Genomic DNA, 18390 nt, shown 5'->3' on the forward strand with positions numbered 1-18390 from the left:
AAATGGAATTTATTAGTTAAATGCGTTCGAATTTAATTAAATTGCAGACGATTTGTTCGCATATATGTTTGCAAATATACATAGATTAAAAGATGATACATACAAAAAAGTTTATGTCTTTCATTCATACAAACATTGCTAAATGTTGTTTGATACAGTTTAAAACTATGTTTTACGTAAAATGACAGTCTTGAATGGAATTGTATGCCTCACAAGCTCTAGCTCATTAGACAATATAATTGTTATTTGATTTCGCCGTATAGTTCGTGCACGATTGAAATTATAGTATGTGTGAAAATATATGTCGATTGATTGCGACACTCTAATTCGCATTGTGTTACTTGAATTTTTTTTTTTTCATTATCTGTAGACATTATGTTTTACTAGTTCTATTCAAACGAACATTTGCAGAAGAATCAGGATGCTAAGAATTGTGCATATAAAACAAATGAGAACGGGTAGTATGACAGTAAATTCGATGGAACTAAAATCAAGAAAGAAAGAAAAACATAGAATAGATCAATCAATCAATTAAATATTTATTTGAAAAGAAATTTGTTGTTCAAAAAGCGTTTATTTACCCTGATCCGTAATTGGCCAAATGTCAAAGATTCAAATCGGCTTCGGGATCTGCATCGATCACGTTAATTGAATTATGATTGCCGTTGTTATTGCTGTTGATCAAGTTCATGTTGTCCGGTGTAAATACCAAGCGTGTATTATTCGATCTTGTTGGATCGGATTCTTGTCGGCGCTTTTTGTTACCTGTCAGCCAAGAGAAAACTTTTTTCCAAATTTCACATTAAAAATTTTAAGCGAAACAAAAAGAATGGAATGAGGGGCTATTTCATAGAGACATCAACAAAAATTTCAATTTAGATGGGTTTGGTGTTTTTTTTTTTTTTGTATAAACCCGTTTGTGTCGTTAATTTTTTGTGTCTTGTGTTGTATGTATGTATGTATGTGTTTTTATGTTTGTGATGTGATAAAGTGATTTAGGATGTGTTTTTAGCAGACAATATATTGAATTAACTGGTCAGTTGAGCTGACAGTACGTTAGCCAGCTAAATGGGCTAAAACAATAGACGTTATTGTTTTAATGATGGATCACTTTTCTTGTTTTAATAGAAGTGATTGTTCATTATAACAATAACTTCTATTGTTTTAGTCCATTTAGCTGGCTAACGTACTGTCAGCTCAACTGACCAGTTAGTTAAATATATTGTCTGGTTTTTAGAATTTTAATGAAAACAAGCTTGTTGAGAAACGGTTGAAATTGAATAGATGTTCAATTGTTCAGTGAACATTGTTCACCAACCATCATGCACTTACCGCCCGAAAAGCACATGCAACCTTCACTTTCATCTTTGATCTTTCCGCGATTTCCCGGCTTACATTCGCGATTCATTTCGTTCATACAACGTTGATAGTAATCAAAGTCCTTGAGATACCAAACGGGCGGCCATCGATTTTCATGCAAATACTCTTGATTCTCTGGATGTAATGCTTTTAAATTTTTCGGCAATGTTTTACAAATAACATTGTAATTGACACACAAATATGACATACACCATTCGGCCAATTGATGCGCATTATGCAACTGAAAATAATTAAATGCGTATGCATTTTTACATATATTTTTGAATTTGCAAAAACTAAATAAATAGACATTCACCTTCACCGGCTCGAGTAGATTCAGGCAAGTTTTTACTGCTTCGATTGTATCGTTTTGTGATGAAATGCCTTCGATGACACGGCATTCAATTAAATTGATTAAACGTGGTAAACATAGACGATTGGCCACTTCTAATAGATTTAAACATTTATCGGTCGATATTTGAGGTATTTCGTCGGTGTACAAGTAGCATAGAAGCTTATGAAATGAATATTTTGTGACTCCCGGAAAAATTATCTACCGAAGAATTTTTTTTTTAATTTCAAAACAAATTTACAAACATCCAATGAAAATATACGATGATACATACAGTGTGTGCATGTGCTTCTCTAAAATCACCATTCAGCATAGCTCGCATCATATCACATCTTTCGAATGCAATAAAATAGTGAATAGAATTTTGTGTGAGATTTTTTTTAAAGTACTTGATTTTCATACCTCGATATTAGCATCGCTCGATGTGACTTCATTTTTCCATCATCCAGTTCAAATGTGACATCCGTAAATGCACTCGATCCAATGAATTTCTCCAAATTTTTCTTTACAAGCTGTGAAATTTTGAATTATTCATTTAATGCACCAGCGATGGTCATTTTTCATTATCGTGCGTAAAAATAAAATTTTCTTACCAATAAGTAACTGTGAACGTTTTCATTTTGTGCTGACGGTTGCTGTATAAAAGTAGCTATTGCTTTGCTCAAAAATGGTATTTCTAAAACTTCAGCAGCTTGTTGAATTTCCTATAAACAAAGTGCATAAGATAATGGAAATTAATTTTCAAGCGCACCAACTTTAGCCAATTTCGATACAACATCAACAATAAAGAAGCAAATGTTTTCATTCATTTATCTAGGTGGAGATTATTAATCTGAGCATTGTTGTAAAAAACAAATGGTTGGATTTCGATGGTACTTATGTTCTTATTTTATTGGTTTTTCTATCAATAAAACACTTTACCAACGGATTTCTAACAAGAAGAGTGAAATAAATAAGCCACTATTTACCAGTAAAAGTCCTATTGAAGTAGTCTGCGAAAAATTATGGAAAATTTTTTTTGCTTGGTTATAAATATAAACAAAAATTAAAATTTGAAAACATGAACGAGTTTTTAAGTTATTCAATGTGGTTGAGGTGGTGTATTTGTGTGTGTTATGTGTGCTCTCTGTACAACGATATTGTTTTAATTTTTGTTTCGTTTGTATATATATATTCAATGGTGTGTGTATTTTATTCATTGACATATTTTGTTTGAGATGTAAGTTTGCAACAAAAGCAGCATGTTTTTTTAACAACAAAATGAGAGTGTTTATGCCTTCTTATTCTATTGTTATTGTTCAGTGGTTGTAGTGGTGGTAGTGAACAGAGTTATTTGTTTTTTTTTTTTTTGTTATTCACAAATAAATGCGCTACATTTATCTATAAATAACTTCATGTATTTGAGTTGAACAACAAGCTTTTATGATATGCATTAAAAAAAAGTCAGTTAGAGAAAATGGAAAAAGTGACAGAAAATAATTGAATTTACAGTTTTGCGACAATATTCTGTGCATTCATGCGATGAGAGCTGAATTTTGACTGCTTATTATCTACAATTTTTACTTCTTTGATTACTAAATTATGTTTGTATTTTTTTTTTTCGTTTTGTTTACAAAATCATTTACTAATGATTTGATGTGCGAATTTCAAATTGTCTTAAACTATAATTCAAGTGAATATACACACCTTTAAATTTGGATAGTCTATGTCAAATGATCCGGAATAAATGAATTTCAAGCATTGATGCACTGCCTGTGGCGTTACTAATTTACTTAGTGTGACGATTGTTTGAGCTTGAATCAAATTTGAATTGTGACGACTCGATTCGTTCTGAAAATATAAATGGCATAAAAATCGAAGTGATATATGTTATCAGTTTGATGATCAATTTGGATAAGTACATGTATTATCCTAATATTTTGAAAAATTGGATGATGTAAGTCCCTAAAAATATCGATTGGCTTTTTCGATTCGATTGTTGGAAGTGCTTGGTAGCTCGATCGCCTTTTGAGCTGTTCCCACATTCTTTAACATTCAGAAAGTTCAAAAAACAAATAAAAAAAGAGAACATATATACACATATCATTTGAAAAGCAAAAATGTGCGTGTACTGCGCGAGTATATTTTTTTGTTGTTGCTTACCTTGGCTGTGGCATTTTGCTTGGATCACAACGAATCAGGTATTCAGTTTCTTCATTGAAATCGGCGTTTGAATTGTCACCATACGTTGAGCTAACCACACTCGATTCGCTGCTACTTCTTGCACCCATATCCGTGAAATCGATGTTTAACAAGCGATAGAATGCTTGCGATCCGGCTGCAATGGCAAAACGATGCACGAAAAATCGAATTGACCCAACTACAATGACTAAATCCGAATAAAATTGATTTTTCAACATATTGAGCATATCCTTTTGATGTGTTTCAGGCAATACGGTGAGGTCGGGTTGTAACGGTTTTGGTGGTCGAAATGGGGCCTAAGGTAATTTCGGTTTTTTTAAAGTGATTTTTCGTTTGTTTTTAGTTATTTATAGATTAAGTGTAATGTTTGTACCTGAAGCAATGGTCTTTTGACTCGTTTTAAATTTGTCATCCAAAATCGTTGATGACGTCGCTGAATCAATGCGGCTCGGATTGCATTTTCAAACAATTCATTCACACCGAAATATGTGAATACACTAGTTTCATAATATGCAATTCCCAATTCCTTTGCCACAGCTCGAGCTTCATCAGGCATCACTAGATCATTTTTTTGTGCGGCTCTGTTTTTCGGTAAGAGGTATAATTTATATTAATCTTCATTTGAATAACCTTCATTCAATATACTACTGATCAATGATTGTTCCTCTTGCGAGGTGAAATATGGTGAGGAAGCAAATGAAGAGGATCCTCCTCCTCCTCTCCCCTCCAATTGAAAAGTAAAATGTTTTTAGTCAATAAAAAGGAACTTTTTAAATCCGTAAGTCTAACTTTTCCGCACTGTTTCCAAATTTCTTTCTTCACCGAATGAATATACATTTCCCGAAATTTTCTGTCAGCAGTAAAGTTTTTAGGCCAATTAAGAGACGTATAAATAATTCAAAAGTTGTGGAGTGTGTGTTGTACGAGAAGATAATATCACCAAAAATGTGAATTTTTGTATGGTCGCAATGCCTGTTTTATATCGTAATGAAATAAAACTTTATACGGGCTATTTTCTTTAAAAAAATAACATTCTTAAAGTTTTAAGCAATTTGAATACAAATTGAAGGTAACTTAGGCTCAAAAACCGACTTTTTTTTATTGGACTACCTCTATTTGTGATTGAAATTTCTTCCAATTTGGTGAAATGATGTATTTTGATGACAAAATAAGATCCACAAGTTTTCATTATGATTAAGTTGCTACAAGCTTACATTTTGGAAAGAAATTCGATCAAACTTGTGAATCGTACCAAAATGCATGGCTCACCAAATTTAAAGAAATTTCAATCAAAAGTAGGTGTACTCCCCTAAATTCAATTTAAAAAAAATCGTGATTGTAAAAAAATGTATCAAACATTGATTGTATCTCTGGGGAAAGAGTTATCTAGCTATTGGGTGTATGCATTAAAAATGGGAATTTCACGGTAGATGTCACCACTTGTTTGTGCGTTGTAGTAGATCAATGACAGATACGTCATTTGAAAGGCCTATTCAATTACTGTCAAAATCAGTCAAAAGTGTTTCATTTGTTTGTGCGCAGCATATTTTTTTACATCCATGGAAAATTTTGAAAATTGGCGCAAAAAACAGCATTCGCGCGAAGTTTTGTTGGGTCACTTTTTTTCTAAGAATGGGGTTAAAAAATATTGTACAGTTGTTTTTAAATAAATGTATCTTTTCACCAAAAAATTCCCTTTTTTAATGCATACACCCAAGTTTTTGCACACCATACCCCTTATAGGCACACCATGGATACAACGATGAACGAATATCGCTCAAAAACAATAACAGCCTATTCCTCGCAACCTCCAATCCATAGCTGTCCACGAACGTTCGTTCGTTCGTTCGTAGAATATCTATTTGGTCTTTTTTTTCGTTCGTTCATTAGCAGAAAATGAATTCTTTGGATTGTTCGTTCGTATGTTCGTACGAACAACGAACAACGAACACGTTCGTTCGTTCGTAATTTTTGGAAATTTATTTCCTCAATGTATAAAACTATTGCGATAATAAATATAAATTGGGAAAACTTTAAATCGATTTTTACCACTTTTCCGATGGGAAATCGTGAAAAATAAGCAAAATGTTGACTCCCATAGGGAGCAGCAACACCTGAGTGGTTCGATGACCTAAAGTCCAAATCTAGTGGAATTCTGCTGATCCATGGATTCTCAGGATTTGACCTGGATTCCAGAACTTCCATAATGTAATTACAATTAAAAATACATACAATTACACGAAGAATGGATTTTTTATAAAATATCTTTATGGAAGTTTTAGAATTCAGGTCAAATCCTGAGGATGTGAAGACTTCAAGTCTCTTTGAGCCGACGGTGGCGCACCGAATTTCAAAGGGGACGTCAATGTAATTTTACAACTCAAATCGAAACTAAACAGCGCGCCAATTTTAAAATTTGCTGTCATTTTCTCCCATTGCTGAGAATTCTGAGGTTTTGGACCAAATTGGACTACTCCATCACGGTCGATTTTTATTTTTTTAATATTTGTATGGGGTATGTCAAAATTTGTAAATTTCATGATCAAATTCGGATTCCTCGGCCCAAAATTATGGAGGAGAGGTACTTTGGAACCCATATGAAACCTTAACGCTATGCGCGTCCAATCGACGTTATTCGACGCTATTCTATGTGTATATATGAAATTGTACATTATGTTTTACAGTGCCTGCGCCGTCTACTGTGATTGAGTCGCAATTCAATACACAAAACATAACAGGCAACGCGCGCACATAAACGGAGTTCGTGTGTTACTGTGTATAAGGCCGCATGCTTGCACAGCACTGTAAAACATAATGTACAATTCTATATACACATGGAATAGCGTCGAATAACGTCGATTTGACGCGCATAGCGTTGAGGTTTCATATGGGAAGTTGGTTTAACAGCCATCGTGGTCTAATATGAGTTAAAACATTTTAGCACGATCTATAGAGATAGTAATTTCAGATATAGGAAATATAATAACATGCCTAGCCGAGCGAGTGGAGGCCGACTATCACCCTGTAAAATCAGATTTGAATTTGCCTTTCTCTAAGAAAATTTATCCGGCTAACAAATTTTTTGCGTACAGCACCTATGGAAGCCGAAATGAAACCGACAGATGTAATTTGACGGTGTTTACAACAAAATTTGACAAAATGTACAAGCTGCATTAAAATTTTCATTTTTTAATTCTTGAGGATATACCGATCGCGTCGAAATAATACCTGCTGCGCGCAGAAATGGTTCGGAAAGGCTGTTATATAACGGCTTTCTATTTCATTGGCAGTGTAACCAGCGCTACACCAACAATCTCGGGCAACTCGCCAGGTGTACTCTGTCGGTGTGCGACGACGTTGGTTCGCTGCACCACCAAATACGCTACACCAACAGTTTCGAAGCACCCGACAGATGTAATTTGACGGTGTTTACTCGCAAATTGCGAAGAAATTGGTACCACCCAACATGGATCACCCATGTATCACAAACCGACAACATGTACAAGCTGCATTAAAATTTTCATTTTTTAATTCTTGAGGATATACCGATCGCGTCGAAATAATACCTGCTGCGCACAGAAATGGTTCGGAAGGCTGTTATATAACGGCTTTGCATAGCATATACCGATCGCGTCGAAATAATACTTGATGCGCACAGAAATGGTTCGGAAAGTTATTGGAAAGTAAAGCGCCGATTCAAGCGAAAATAAAAATATTTTTACACGTTGGAAGTGTAACCGGCGCTACACCAACAATCTCGGGCAACTCGCCAGGTGTACTCTGTCGGTGTATACTCGCAGAGTGCGGCGACGTTGGTTCGCTGCACCACCAAATATACAACACCCATGCGTCGCAAATCGTAAGTGCATTTTTCAAACATGATTTCTCACAAGCTTGGCTCACTCGAAAATTAGTTGAATCTTAAAACTAACTCTCCTCTAAACTTCTGATACTTTTTTGTGTTAAAAAATAATAGAGAAAAATGTGCAAGCAGCAGCACCGGCCCAAAATATGGTTGACGCTCTTCGGGCAGCCGAAGCTAGCGTTCAGCAAGCATTGGAAGCAGTTGATGCTGCAGAAAGAGCGCTGATGGCTGCTCATTAGCATTTGCTCGATGCTAGGCGTATGGCATCTGCGGCCCAGAATAATCTGGATGATATCAAGCAGACGCTTGGAAATTAATGTGGCTGCTCAGCAGAACTTGCTTGATGTAAGGTGTCCCTCAGATCACTTCATCTAAATGAGCTGGAAGTGAATCCTGTGGAGCATATGGATCCGACCTGGCCCAAAGTGTTCTGGAATTTGAATAGTCACGGTGCACTCCTGTTTTTTGTGATTTTGACTGTATATGAAACCCTCGGAGACTCGGTATAGTGCAAATCAAATAGTAAAAAAAGAACAGATTTTTTTCCTCAATTCTCATACACAACTAACAGATCAGAACGTAAAAATTTGCTATCTCTGTCACCCAAATCGTTGTCCAATGCTATCTCGCCCGCTCTGCATGTATGATTATTTACAACTGACATTCTATTCACACACAACTCGCATTTATATTTTGATGTGCAATAAAAATGATTAACAATGTATTTGGTCGACGATTTTTATTGCGCAGCAAAATATAAGTGCAAGTTTTGTTTGAATAGAATTTCAGTTGTGAACATTTATACATGCAAGGGAAAGGGAGACAACGATTTGCCTAGCACGATTTGGTTACAGAGAACACAAATTTTAACGTTCTGATCACAACATATGATATAGTGGTGTTCGAGAATTGAGAAAAAATTTGATCTTTTTTCACTTTTTGTGCTCTATACCGAGTCTCCGAGAGTTTCATATAAGGTTGCCATATAGCAGTTGCAAATGCAAAATATGTACGGACGTGCGACAGTGCCATTACAGCAGTCTTCCGTGTTTTTCATACAAGCCTCCCATGTAGACGATGAAAAATCACGACAAATGAAAAAAAAAAAAATATTTTTTTTTGTTCGATTTACAAATACTACTCAATTTTCTGTATCACCTCAAAATGAAAAAAATATAGCATTCCTTATCACTGAAATCGCGATTGTCATATGGTTGCTATATGGCAACCTTACTCACAGAAGGCGTCAATTGTAATATTTGTGAACTCTGGTAGTAATTTACTAAATTACCACTATTACAATGTGCGGCATGGTGATTTTTGTATTTGCTTTGCTGTGACCACCAACACTGCGTTGAGCGATAGTAATATTGCTCAGCAAAGCAAATACAATACATACAAAAATCACCATGCCACACATTGTAATGGTGGTAATTTAGTAAATCACCACCAGAGTTCGCAAATATTACAATTGACGTCTTCTGTGAGTATATGAAACTCTCGGAAACTCGATACATTGCACACAAAAGTACGAGGGCTGTTACTTATATATTGAGAATTGGCAACACTGACGTTGCTAGATGCAAACCATTGTCATATTCGTTAAGATTGACATTTTGTAGCATAAACATCCTCAGAACGTTTTGTCATACGATCACTATTTGTATTGCAGTAGTGTGCGAGGAAAATTTTTCAGGGGGGGGGGTGATTTTCCAAAAACAAAAAATTCTCTAGCAAATTAGACAAATTTTCGTTTTTTTTTTTTTTTTTTTTTTTGGAAGTCACTGTGTTTGGTGAATTAGGAAAAAACAACCGCTGGCACAGAATAATTCTTCATCACGATAATGCGAGCTCTCACACATCTAATCAAACAACTCAATTTTTGAGCAGTCAAAACATCGAACTGATGGGTCATCCGCCGTACAGTCCTGATTTGGCACCCAATGGCTTCTTTTTGTTACCGAGCGTGAAGAAAAAACTACGTGGTCAACGTTTTTTGACGCCCGAAGAAGCAGTTGATGCGTTCAAAACACATGTTTTGGAGATATCAGTTTCGAAGTGGCATGAATGCTATGACAAATGGTTTCATCGAATGCAAAAGTGTATCGATCATCACGGAGAATATTTTGAAAAACAATAAAAACATTTTCAATAATAAATGTTCATCTGTGTACAATATATAAGTAACAGCCTACGTAAAAAATCTATCTTCTATGTGCATTGTATTTGAGTTATGATTTTTCTCAGCCATTCATATAATTTCGATGAAAAAAAGTTAAAATTAATTAATTACTTGAAATAGAATGAAAACAAGAAGACTACAACGAAAAAGTCCATTTTAACAAATTTGTACAGTTCACGAATATTCTCACCGGTTCATATGTTCAGTCATGTTTGATTGTGAGAACAATCCATGTGACTGTTTTTGGTGCACAACACTTTTACTACATTTAAATGCCAACCACTACAACAACACCACCACCACAATGAAATATAAGAAAATTTTGTCTGTGTACAAACGCGGTCGTCGTTAATATCGAATCAATGTAAATTCTGAAAGGGAAAAGGAAAACGATGGTCAGTGGCATACAATGATTGAGAACAGTGTGTGAGAAGTCAATGTAATGTTCAACATTTGGTACTTACCGATATTATTTTTCCTGGCGTTTGTTGGCCGAAAAACCGTTGCTCTGTGATTTTCTAGACTCAAAAATCAAAGAAAAAGTGGGTGTGCGGAAAAGTAAAAGCGATATTTTTGTGTTGAAAAAAAACTTTTCCTTCCCAGCGCTTTCCCCTTCTCATTTGCCGCCTCAGTATACTGTGCCTTAGAGGAACAATCCCTGCTATTGATTCATTTACCTAACAAGTGGACTTTTATCACCGAAATATGATAAATAGGCCTCATCACGATACATATAACGGAGATCGTTTTTGCATCCGACTAATATGACTGGTGTTTCTGGGCAAAATCGTCTAATTTCCGGATACCACATAGCCAAACAATTTCGCAACGATGTCGGATTTGCTATCGAAAAACATAATAGCACAACATCCGATCGGCCGTATGCAAATCGTCGATCCTTGTCATGATCGCCAAACGTATCCCAAAGTCGTAATGAAACATTCACATTATCAACCACTTCCCATGATCGTTCAAGTACCTATTTATTGAATAAGAGAAAAACGTAATACAATTGATACGAAAATTATCAAATTGTTTAAAATTTGAAAAAAAAAAAAAAAAAAAAAAAATGAAAAAAATGTGCACAGACATCCTTGTAAATGCGATATTGGTCGATGGCCCAAACGGTCGGTACATGTGTTGATAACAGTTGAGATAATGAAACATGTTTATTGCAAGCTCTGGCACAAATTAATCGAGTCTTTCCTACAGCTGTATCACCTACTAGGACGCATTTCACCAACTCTTGGTGTGGTTGTTCGTTATCCATTCTTCCATTACTCTGTACTTTGTGGCCGCTACAAAAATTATTTCAATCGAATTAAACAAATCAATAAAATTAAGAAGATTAAGAATTCAATAATTATTTTAATTTAAACAAAAATATATCTCTGCTGTAACATCAATGTATGGTGCAATCTTTTTGTGTGACGCATAGCAGCTATCAATAATTGGTTGTTTACAAAATCGCAAAATATTCGAATTCAACTTTTTCAACAAATATGCATTCGCATCGGTTTCACGTTATTATTTTGTAGTTATTGGCATTCTTAATCACTTTTCGTTGAACAAAACTATTTCGTACAATACAACATATTGAATAATAGTATGTGTACCGTATAAATATGTTTGAAAAAAGAAACAAGATCAATTGAGTAAAGTGTTCATCTTTGTATATTTATAACCTATGGCACAAAACAAAAACTTTCCACAAAGAAAAAGACATAGTTTAACTTAAGTGAATTATTATTGAGGAGAGTTCATGTAAAATTAATTTCATTGCTTTCCGTTTTATGACTTAATATTCAGGCATTGAATAAAGAGTGTCATCAGCCCTATCCGATCGAGTATTTATTTACCCACAATTTCTACTAATGAGTAATGTTCGCACGATTATTTCATAGTTATATTCCACCAAAAAGGGTATCGAGAGAGAATGTGAAAACTTTACCACAGAATATATTACTATCAATTGGAACTGATGTCATTTGGCTATTTGGGGTATGGAAATAAAATGAACTTTTGAACATGATTCATTATATTTTCAACTTCAAAAAAAAAAGCAAATTTATAATCACGATATGAGGTTCTTTCTCTCTGTGTGTGTGCCATTTTCTCTGCGTTTTGTGTGCATGACACAAATCGAATATTTTTACATGCATAAGCGAGAGAAAGAGAGTGTTAATGATATGTGTGCATGCATTAAAATATCCAAACAAAATACAGCGTATTGATCGTTCTTTATAAATTGTATTAAATGCGGCAAATTTGATATGAAATTGGACTCAAGGATTCGTTTTGGTTTATTGTGTATTTTAATAATTTTCATTATTTTTCTCTCTTTTCACTCCTCGTTCACATGCCATTTATCGAATGAGATGAAGAAAGAAAAAACGAAACCGATGCATATCACTTCAACACTTTGTATTTGATAAATATTCGCACATGTGACACAAATTTGTACGGTAAACATTGCTTTAAATCATAACAACATGTAGATCACAGCCAAGAGATTTCATTTCTTATCATGCTTACATTTTAAAATAAAGGCAACAATAACAAAACTGTGGTGTCATTGTTTCAATGATAATAGCAAAGATGCCAACATCATTTCTTTATGTATGTGCATCATGTCATTGCCTTCGTCATATTTTGATGAAATTGAGCTTGAGTATACAATTCAAACGCTTATTTCGATGCATAGATGCATTATTGTGTACAATTCATGCACGCAAATTCTATATTATACATAAAAACAACCGCCCCCACACAGAGAAAACAAAGTAACTCATTCTAAAAGTAACAGCAATCAATGCCGTTGACACTATCAATTTTGGCTACAATCAAGTATAAAAATGAAAAAGAAAGAATTAGTGCTTTGTGAGAGTAGAGTATAAAATACGAAACGTTCAATCGCTGTACTTTAATGGGTGCGCCATAAAAACTACGCATTACATTTCGACTATTTTACATATATCTGTATATATTTCAATGGATTTTTTTCTTTCTCTATTTTTCGCTCACTCGTTTCCCTTATACCATCAAAGTACTTGCACCATTTTCCTTGCCAAATCGACGGCAATATAGAAACAGAATGCACAATAAGACGATAGAGAAAGAAAAATACTAAAAGAATACTGTTTTTCGTCCATACGATTTAAAGCCATTCTTACGATATGCATGTAATTTTGGTCATGTGCTCGCGCGAATCTCCACTCTTTTACACTCGAATATTTGCACGCATACTTGATGTACTCCATATATACAGAGATTTTATACCGTAAATTGCATGCCAGACATAAAATGCGACTTCTTCTTTTATACTTTTTTGTGTTCAGTTGTCGCAATTGTTGTTGTTGTTGCCACTGCTGTTGTTTATGAACTAAAACTCTATTCGATCGTGCAACAAAAGAGATGTCAATGATTCGGTTGTTTTTTCGTTCGTTTGTTAACAGGGTTTACTGTTTGTTTGTTTTGTTGTTGGACACAGAACGATGTCGCATTAGAAACATTGTCGACACTGTTTTTTTTTTCGTCAATCAACACATATACGTATATAGTTTGTTATATAAGCTTCAGTATACATTTGCTATGAATGAGATGAGAAAGTGCGTCATTTTACGTTACGTGAGAAATATAAGAATAAGAGCAGCATACAATCACTGCGCACATAACAAAAAAAAATCGTAAGATACTGAATTGAATTTGCCGAAATATAGAGTATCAATCGCTTGATTGTCACTATGTATTTGCATATGCGCATCCACTTGACACACGCACACACATTTGCACGCTTTCAAGTTATAAATAGCATTTTAAAGTAAGTTAAAATAAAATTCAATCGCAATTGAATCCAGAATTCCATACAATTCATTTGGCTGTTGTGCGATATGCATGCATGATTCTTGAGTTGTTATTATTATCTGTAATGCTATCGATATATATATATATCTCCATAAAGAGCCGGCACTGAACCTATGATATCAGATTCAAGATATATTCAATGCGAATGAAATTGTAAACAAACGATTTTGTAAGTTGTGGTTTGATTGTTCGCTTAGTTTTAAAAAAACGTCCCGCGAAATTGCGTAATTGCGTAAGCACAATTGATGGTTCTATTGTTGTTGTTGTGTGCAGTTTTTGAACAAAATTGTAGCGAAACTCTATAAATGCATATTACAATGTACATTGTGCAGAATACTTCATACTACTACTTCATGCAGACCGTCATGATTGCGACTTGGCAAATACAATACAAATTACCATGATTTCAACGAAATCAAATCAATTCAAAACAGGTCACACAAACACTTTCAACATCAGCATAATTATAACATTTTATATTTACACTAATTGACGATGAAAATTGAATTGGAAATGCCATTATGTGCAGCACCATATACCCCCTCATCACCATTCCTAATGGCTCGTTACAACAAACAAATCGCACGACATTATCAGAAAATGCATAGGCGTTTTCATTGGATTTTGCACAATAACCAGTCTATGCAAACCCTTTTTCTCTTTATCTCTTGGTTAGATAATGGTTATTCTTGTTATTTACAATAAAAATACACTTTATGGCAAGTGTATTGTTATTGCAAATGAGAATTTCAATTAAAATGGACACCAGTCTTCAAGCAAAATATATAGCTATTCGGTGCACATTTATACACATCATTATTATAAATATCAAAGAAAAAGCGTTTTTCGATAGAGTACAGAACTTTATTTTACATTGTGCATGTTAATGTAGCAACTCTCTGGGGTAAATGAACTGGCACAGACAATTACCACCATTGCATTTCAATCTCTGGTCACCGACGAATCTATCTAATTTAGCCTGTATCGAACGCTTTTAACGAGGCTCACAACAATGTTTTTAATATTGCTCTTAAGCTTAATCATGTGTGCATTTTCGTCGGGCATGCGATATAAACGACATTGAATTTGACACATATGCTAATATTTATATCGATAACTTTCGAAGTGAATCGAACACAACACATCACTCACTCTCTCTCTCTCACTCTCTTTCTAACATGATCCATTAGATAATATTTTTTTTCTATATTATTTCACGGTATATGGATTTGTGTATCACATTTTGTTTGTCTTCGGTTTTAAAATAATCACAATATTACTTCAAGAACTTTCAAATGACTGTGCAACATCAAAATCAATTGGAGGATCCTGTTAAAAGCTTTCTTTTGCAAGCGATTATCTGTATGCAATACTTATCAATTTTGGTAAAAGAATACGGCATGCAATATTTTTAAAACGAATAAATTGATACAATAGACGATTTGAATGTAGCTGAAATAGAAAGCAATTGATTTGTTAAACATTAAATAGTTTTGCATCATCAATATCGAGCATAAAGTTGCATACAAACGGCATTTTGTGTTTAAAACGTTGCATGAAATTGAATTTTAATTTTCTGAACGAACGAACGGTACCATTTTGCAATGCCCCTTGGCTTAATTGATTGAACGCATTTATTTGGCGACGCGCAAATCAAAGCGAATACAACAAGCATTTAATGTGTGCATATTCAAAAGTCTATATAGCGACACGCATTTCAAAGAACTTTTTCGCTGATACATTCCACATAATTATAACCATTTAACTGGTATGCCCATATAAAGCAAAAACCATCAATTAATGTGTGTGCAATAAGAGAGAGAGACACACACAGAGATAGAGAAAAGCGAGTGTGCTTTTTTGCATTCTTTCTATTTCTTTTTTGTTTAAATATTTTTTTATAGATTTTTATTTTCATTTCTTAATAATAGTCATATTCAAACTTTTCCGACAAACAATTCAATACATACACTCACGGAATGAGAAAAAAACGAACCAACGAAAAAATTGTTTGCTTTATTTATTTAATAGTTTTTTCCATTCTTTTTAAATTTTACATAACTTCGATTGTGTATGGATGCAACTTACTAAAATCGATAATTCTTTTTCGTTTCGGGCTTTTAACAAATAGAAACACACAAAACGAAAATAAATATACAACGGGACTGAGAACAGTCAAATGGACGGAAAAGAAGAGAGAGAAAAAAATTGGATATGCAAATATCCGGAAAAGCATTGAAAATGAAATTTCAAGAATCGAAAATAGAGACGAAGTACAACTGTGAATGGACGGTGTACATTTGGTTTGGCCCAATATCCATGTTACTGTCCAAAATGTGCAAAAGAATGAATGAATCGACAAGCGAACATGAACAAAGTGAATGCAAACCAATGAAAAAGAACAACGAAAATGAAATCTAAGAAAATGTGTTTTTTGTTGTGCTTTTAAGCGCTTACCTTAAATTGTATAGTTTTGGTATATGATAATTTGACAAAATATGAGCTTTCCTTCAATATATTCGATTAACCCGATTTTTATTTTGTGTACGGTCAAATATTGTGCTTGATATTTGTGTCGTTTGTTTTGTATTTCGGATCCAGAACTTTATTTTTGTTTTTGTATATTATTTTGTTTTTCACGTCTCTCTCGTTAAGTTGATTTGAAACGACTTAAGAGAACCTGTACACCGCTCGTTCTATTGTGTGTCCGTTGTTTGTGTTGTGTGTATGCTAAATTGAGGATAGATTAATGCTGTCTGTTTGTAAAGCACACATACACCGAATTTTACTTATTTTGTCGTCGTCTCTGACTCTTGACCATCACCGTACAATTTTTTTTTGATTTATCATTTCTTCTTTACATTGCACATGGCATATTTTCTCTTCCTTTCTTTTTCAATAATTTTTTTTTTAATGTAGATTTGTTTCGATGCTTGCTGCACTCAAATTGTCATGAATTGAAAATCGAAAATTGCTGGAGTGCCATCCATAATCAACTATTGAATGTTGTATAAATATATGTGTGTATGTGCTTGCCTGTGTTATTATGATGGTCCGCATTAAATTTGATTGAAATGCACTAAGAGTTTTCACAAACTACTTGAACGATTTCTTGTTTTAATTTTGTTTGTTTTTTTCTTAATTTTTTTTTTTTTTTACTAGATTATTTTGATAGTTTCGGTATAAATACGATTGCAAACAGTGATGTATTGTTTTTGAATTTCCGTAAAATTGATTCGAATTCGATGCGTGTCTGCATACACGATGATGAGTCTTTGTGATGAATTCTTGTTTTATTACTCGTGTGTCGTGTGTTATGTACAAGTTGTATTATAGCAATATATTAATGTTTTGGTCGTCGGTTGTAAACACAAATCGGAGCTATTTACACCGCTGCATATGAAAATGTACTGACTAAAACGTACAGAGCTACCGAGGCGGTATTATATGAATCGTTGTCCTGTGTGTTATAGGCGAATGTGAGCGAATCACTTGAAGCGATTTTCTTGTTCGTCTTCTGTCGAGATTGTTTTTGTTATTGTTGTTGGAATTGGATAATATGTGTGTGTGTGTGTATGTATGCATGATTGTATTAGCGTGGCTCTCACTCTCTTAGCACCAGTACAGTCTGCTCTCATCTTGTACAATTTCATCCAAACAATACACCAAACCGTCTGTATCCAAAATACATTCATAACGTCGCAAAAATCGAACGAACAAAAAAAAACATCATAACAAACACGATGTACATGTGATCACACACATAACGTTACAACAAAACACAACGACTACGACGACAATGATGATGACAACAATCCAGGTTTGGCTAATGCAAACCACTGCACTTAACAGCGAGAGCGGCACCAGCTGTCCCGAATTATTATTCAACGTAATATCAAATAACAAGCTAATTTCGTTCGGCTGAAGAACCTGTTCAAAGAAGAACGTTTTCTGATACCAGCAATCGAATGCATTTTAGATGACATTTTTTATTGATGTTAGTTTAGCCGATTTTAATTGATGAATCTCAATTCAAACAAACTAAATGGAAAACTTTCAGCAGAAAACCAAATACTCTAACATGCTAAGTAATTGCGATGCATATATCGGCATTTTTTCCAATAGGGATGCATTTTACCGTTTCAAAAATGTCATTTTAACGATAAAGAACATCAGAAATAAAGAATAATTACGCTGAACAGCTAAGTATGAACGTCAGTGCAATTTTATTTAAAAAAAAAAAGAAGTTGAAAATGGTTGACCGTTTGTTCGCAACTTCTGTTAAATATGGTAATTGAATTATTTTGCTTGGATGAAAAGCGATTTGTAGCATTTTTTTTTTATTTCTGATTCAAAGTAAAAAAAAATAGTAAAAAAAAAATTGTTGAAGAATATAAGAAGAATGAAATAAAACGATTAATTTTAAGTACAAATACCGCTGAAATACTCAGAGTGACCGTTACTTAAGTGCATCAACATAAGTATGGTAGACATACCGAGAGAGGGAGAGACAGAAAAAATACATACTCTAATACCCATAGACAGAGAACCATCGCATGTATAAGACCAAAAGAATGACACACTCTT

At 34.0% G+C, this 18390-nt stretch overlaps 1 protein-coding gene across 5 annotated transcripts; it reads right to left on the reverse strand.

Moving 5' to 3' along the window:
- Positions 1-346: 346 nt before the first annotated feature.
- Positions 347-17623, reverse strand: LOC116338518 (rho-related BTB domain-containing protein 2). Of its 5 annotated transcripts, none has more exons than XM_031763840.1 (15): positions 16261-17620; positions 11030-11237; positions 10617-10918; positions 4266-4473; positions 3854-4188; positions 3613-3736; positions 3398-3541; positions 2680-2703; positions 2305-2415; positions 2114-2223; positions 1986-2043; positions 1676-1912; positions 1333-1600; positions 582-765; positions 347-484 (listed from the first exon to the last, which is right to left on the reverse strand). In XM_031763840.1, the coding sequence occupies exons 2-14, from the start codon at positions 11207-11209 to the stop codon at positions 605-607; spliced, it is 2262 nt and encodes a 753-aa protein (XP_031619700.1). In that variant the 5' UTR covers positions 11210-11237; positions 16261-17620; the 3' UTR covers positions 347-484; positions 582-604. The 5 variants fall into 5 exon arrangements, 4 of the variants coding, with proteins under 4 accessions (XP_031619700.1, XP_031619699.1, XP_031619698.1 ...); XM_031763839.1 differs by having other exon boundaries at positions 582-783; positions 16840-17613; XM_031763838.1 differs by having other exon boundaries at positions 582-783; positions 16261-17612.
- Positions 17624-18390: the final 767 nt, after the last annotated feature.

Source organism: Contarinia nasturtii, unplaced genomic scaffold, assembly GCF_009176525.2.
Source record: "Contarinia nasturtii isolate CC-2019 unplaced genomic scaffold, AAFC_CNas_1.1 Cnas_scaffold_414, whole genome shotgun sequence".
Taxonomy (NCBI): Eukaryota; Metazoa; Arthropoda; class Insecta; order Diptera; family Cecidomyiidae; genus Contarinia; species Contarinia nasturtii.